Here is a 5,394-nt window from a genome sequence, read left to right as displayed (position 1 = left end):
GGAGACTAGCAACAGCACTTTGAAAATGAAATTAAGGAAACAGTTACATTCAAGTAACAGCAATAAAAATCTAATGCTTAATGGTAAATTTGGCCATTAACAGATTAAACATATATATTGAAAGCTAAAACAGTAAGGAAAAAAACCCAGGAAGTCATAAACAAATTGATACATTTGTATCATTGGATGAATCAATATTGGTAAGAAGGCAGTTCTTTACAAATTAATCTAAATACAAATAGATATTTTTGTAGCTATCTATTCTGTGGTTTAATAAAATAAATTAGAAATCAATAAAAATAGCCAGATGTTTAAAAAGTTTCCCTTTTTACACTTTCTTGGTTGTAATTATATGTATGTGTGTGTGTATGCATATGAACACACACACACACACATATATATATATAAAGCTGAATTATTATTTTAACAGTATAGAAATCCTCAATGCTGTGGAAGTAGCAGCAAGAGTCACTTATCTCTTTTTTTCTTGTTTAAAGATTTATTTATTTATGCTTACAGAACTGGGGTACAGGCCAGAGGTATGATAGGTGAGAGGATTCACCAGAGACAGAGTAGGGGACAGAACAGGCAGATCAACTAAGTACACTGCTGAGGGGAGCAGTGGGCGGGTCAGAAGAGGTCTGCCACGCCATGTAGTTCAGCTCTCTGGCAGGGGATTGAACTCCTGCTGCAGTGGCTTCAGAGAGCTTCATAGTGCAGTGCTTTAACCTGTTGTACCACTAGGGAGAGCCTCCCTTCATCCATCTTTAAAGTACCTAAACCTAGTCTGCTTTTTGCTTTCCTCCCCTTTTTTCAGGTTTTTTCCTTTCTTCATTTTATTATAAATAGTGCTGTAATGAAAATCCATGTACATGAATATTTATGTTTCTCTCTAACATTTTTTTTTAAAGATTTATTTATTTGTGCATACAGAACTGAGGTACAGGCCAGAGGCTCAGGGGCGGTGAGAGGCTTCACCAGAGACAGAGCGGGCAACAGAACAGGCTGACTGATGAAGTACACTGCTGAGGGGAGCAGCGGGCGGGTCAGGAGAGGTCTGCCACACCATGTGGTCATGTCCGGAACAGACGGGAATCGAACTCATGCGGAAGCGGCTTTAGATTCTCAGTGCTGTGCTTTAACCCACTGCGCCGCCAGGGAGGGCCACTCTCTCTAACATTTTTTAAGGCCAAATTCCTTGAAATGGTATGGCTAACTAAAGAGAATTTAAGCATTGACATTTTTTTTTTAATGTAAATTGCCTTCCAAAAAAGTCCTACCAGTTAATAAACTCACCACATTTTTCAATTTACTCTTACAAAACTGCCTGTTGCCTTCCTTTTTGCTGTTAGTATATTTGCACTTAGAAATCTTACTGATTTTCCTCCTTTATAGGCTAGAAATTCGGATAGATTAATTTGTTAAAATTCTAAGTTGCTGGTGATTAAAGCTAAAGTCCAAGGAGACCCGCTTTTACTACAGTATAAGTAGACTTTAATATACAACTTTTTGTTTGCTTATTAACTTTTTCTGGATAGGTAACTGGATGGTAGTGGACTGAAGATAAATTGTTATTGTACAATTGTGTTCACATTGCTTTGGGGTAGCATGTTTTCAATTGTAGCCCAGTTTTATACAAAGATATAGCTTTTAAAAATCCCCCGTACTACCAGGAGGAAATAATAATAATAGTAATGAACAACTATATACCAGAGACATTTTACAGGGGTGGAGTGGGGGAGTAGTGCACTGGACTGTGGTGATTGCACGTGCATGAATTGGTGGTGGGAAGCCCACCGGAATTATAACTGAGATGGGAAAAGACACAAAATGATGTAAAAATAAACTATCATATTAAAAAGAAATCCCCTTACCACCCTCAAACCCTTTTCTCCTATTTGCATATATTCCCTGACATTCTACCATAATGGTAATATTTTAAAATTATAAAACATTTTTTATATTAATCAAAGCAGACAATTCGCTTGCAGAGATATATCTAAATGAATTTGAAGTAGGAACTCACTCAGATAAGGTGTATATCAGTGTTTATACCAACATTATTTATAAGAGCCAAAGGGTAGAAATAGTCCACATGACCATCAGCAGATGAATGGATAAGTACAATATGGAATGCACATATAATGGAATACATGTCTTTAAAAGGATGAAATTCTGATATCTACCACAACATGAATAAAACATGCTGAATGAACTAAGAACTAAGCTGACCTAAAAGGACAAGTATTGTATAATTCCTTATATTGTATAATACCTTATATTAGGTACCGGGAATAGACAAATTCACAGAAGCAAAGTAAGAGATTACCAAAAAAATGGGGAACTACTGTTTGATGAGTGGGTTGGGTTGTTTGTAATGATGAAAACATTCTGAAAATGAGTGGTGGTGATGGTTGCACAACATTGTGAATATACTTAATGCCACAAACTGCACTTAAAAGTGGATAAAGTGATGCATCCTATGTTATGTATATATTACCGTAGTAAAAGAGGTACAGATTCTTCTGGTTCAGGTAGGACTTCAGAACTTTAATATAAATGTTTTAAACATCTCTTTGGAAATAGATTTTGATAGATACAGAGAATGTTTATTACCAGTGTAGGGAAAGGCCTCTGGAGAAGATAGCATTGCCTGCATTTAGTTAGCCAATGGACACTAGAGTAAGTTTATCCTTTTATTTCTCACTTCTAGGCTATCCATCCAGGGTATGGCTTCCTTTCAGAAAACATGGAATTTGCCGAACTATGTAAGCAGGAAGGAATTATTTTTATAGGTCCTCCTTCATCTGCAATTAGAGACATGGGGATAAAGAGGTGAGAGTACAACTTTTTAAATACAACCAGATAAAGATCAATTGAAATGATTTATTCTACCTATAAAAATATTTAGTCACCATTTTAGAGGTCAACAAAAAATATTCAATTAATTACTATTTCTAATATATTAACTCTGGGGATTGGTTGCTGTGTTTTTTTTTTTTTTTTTTTTTTTTTAAAGATTTATTTATTCATATAGAACTGGGGTACAGGCCAGAGATGTGGAGGGTGAGAGGATTCACCAGAGACAGAGTGGGGAGCAGAACAGGCAGATCGACGAAGTACACTGCTGAGGGGAGCAGCGGGCGGGTCAGGAGATGTCTGCCATGCCATGTGGTCACCTCCGGGGCAGGCGGGAATCGAACTCATGAGGAAGTGGCTTTTAGATTCTCAGTGCGGTGCTTTAACCCGCTGTGCCACCAGGGAGGGCCGATTGCTGTTTCTAATCAACATTAATTAGCTAGGTGGGATGGCTTGAGGAATTCTAACTACTTGATATTTTTGTATTTGCTGTCTTAAACTATAATTTACCTAGGGGAAGTTATATTGTAAAAGTTCTATTGTTTTTTGCAAAGAATACAATGGACTGTGTTTGTGCTTCTCTTCTATGAAATAATTCATAGAATTGGCATCTTCTGGTTTTGTTTGTCTTATTTTAAAGCACCTCCAAATCCATAATGGCTGCTGCTGGGGTACCCATTGTGGAAGGTTATCACGGTGAGGACCAATCGGACCAATGCCTGAAAGAACATGCTGGAAGGATTGGTTACCCAGTCATGATTAAAGCTGTCCGTGGTGGGGGAGGAAAAGTAAGTTTGGTGTGCTCAGATTTTCCATTAAAACCAATCTTCTTTGCTCAATTACTTTTTGAAAGATAATTCTCATCCCATCTTAGGGTATGAGGATCGTTAGATCTGAAAATGAATTTCAAGAACAGTTAGAATCAGCTCGCAGAGAAGCCAAGAAGTCTTTCAATGATGATGCAATGCTGATTGAGAAGTTTGTGGATACACCCAGGTGGGTTTGTCATTTTTTCTGACTCATATTTTAAAAATTAAATTATGAAAGAAATGTATACACTTCGGGGCCACCCTGGTAATGAGGTGAAAGCACAGTACTGTGAAGATATCTACAACCACTGCAGCACGAGCTAGATCCCTGGCCAGGGTGGTGACCCACATGGCACAGCAGACCTCTCCTGACACATGCACTGCTCCCCTCAGCACTGTACTTCAATCAGTCTGCCTGTTCTGTTCCCCACTCTGTTTCTAGTAAATCCTCGAACCACCCCCCTCCTCTGGCTATTCCCCATATTTATGCATACATAAATAAATCTTAAAAAAAAAAGAAATACATATACTTTGTATAGAATATAAAGTCCTGTATTATAGAAACACATTAAATTTTCCTATCCCACCCCCTGGTTAAAGTATGGTAGACATTCTTCCAGGCACCTTCTTTCAGAACCTGGAGTCCCTGCTCTAATATCTCCTTCCTTGAAGTAGCTAGAAGATTGGGGACAGTCAGTGGAAATGGTAGAATTTTACAATTAGAATTTGAATTAACTTGGAAGTTGTGAATCATATTTGAAAAGCAAGTAAAAAGCCGAACAGGATGACAGCCAGTAACTTTTTTTTTTTTAATGCATACAGAACTGGTGTACAGGCCAGAGGTGCATTGGCAGTGAGAGGATTCACAAGAGACTGAGTGGGAAGCAGAACAGGCAGATCAATGAAGTACATTGCTGAGAGGCGCAATGGGCGGTTCAGGAGAGGTCTGCCACGCCATGTGGATCACCTCCTAGGCGGGGATCAAACTCATGTGGAAATTTGTGGAAGTGGCTTTAGCTTCTTAGTGCTGCGCTTTAACCTGCTGAGCCACCAGGAAAACTAGTAACTTTTATATCTATCAGAGAAACAAGGCTACAGGGTGAGCCACCACCCCAAAGTCTGATGAGTATGTTAATATAGCAAATCATAGCTGAGATAGTTCACTTGGAGTAAAAATTCATAAATTGATAGGAACATGTAGGGAAATTTCACAAATTACTGCAGGTTAAGTGTTGGCTAGCATGATAGTGAGAAACACCTTGGAGCCCAACATTAGGGAACTTACCCCAAATTTTCATGGATTTTTACTTCTAGGAACCCTACCATGTTCTCACAATGACAATCTGAGAAAAAAATTTTGGCATAGGAAGTGGGAAAAGTGTAGGGAACAGCCTCACTAAAAAACTGGCCCTCCCTGGTGGTGCAACGAGTTAAAGCACAGCACTGGTGCTAGTTCGATCCCCACCCCAGACCTCTCCTGTGTCATCTGCTGCTCCCCTCAGCAGTGCACTTCGTCATCTGCCTGTTCTGCACCCCAGTCTGCCTCTGGTGAATCCTCTCACTGTTTCTGTACTTTTGGCCTGTATCCCAGTTCTGTATGCATAAATAAATAAATCTTTTTTAAAAAACTGGCATTTACAACAAATGTTGGCGAGGATGTGGAGAAAAAGGAACTCTCTTGCACTGCTGGTGGTAATGCAAACTCGTACAACCACTATGGAAAACT

The 5,394-nt window shown here is 38.8% G+C and overlaps 1 protein-coding gene across 2 annotated transcripts in view; it reads left to right on the top strand.

Moving 5' to 3' along the window:
- Positions 1-5,394, top strand: part of MCCC1 (methylcrotonoyl-CoA carboxylase 1 (alpha)) — a 59,976-nt gene that overhangs the window by 18,727 nt on the left and 35,855 nt on the right. For both annotated transcript variants that reach the window (XM_004675017.2, XM_012734369.1), the window contains exons 5-7: positions 2,714-2,835; positions 3,500-3,647; positions 3,734-3,855. In XM_004675017.2, coding sequence (XP_004675074.1) covers positions 2,714-2,835; positions 3,500-3,647; positions 3,734-3,855 — 392 coding nt within the window. The remainder of the gene's footprint in view (positions 1-2,713; positions 2,836-3,499; positions 3,648-3,733; positions 3,856-5,394) is intronic.

This window comes from Condylura cristata, unplaced genomic scaffold (assembly GCF_000260355.1).
Source record: "Condylura cristata isolate star-nosed mole 26May11 unplaced genomic scaffold, ConCri1.0 scaffold00003, whole genome shotgun sequence".
Taxonomy (NCBI): domain Eukaryota; kingdom Metazoa; phylum Chordata; class Mammalia; order Eulipotyphla; family Talpidae; genus Condylura; species Condylura cristata.
Note: the sequence above shows the minus strand (reverse complement) of the source record. Positions and strands in the feature narration are given on the sequence as shown.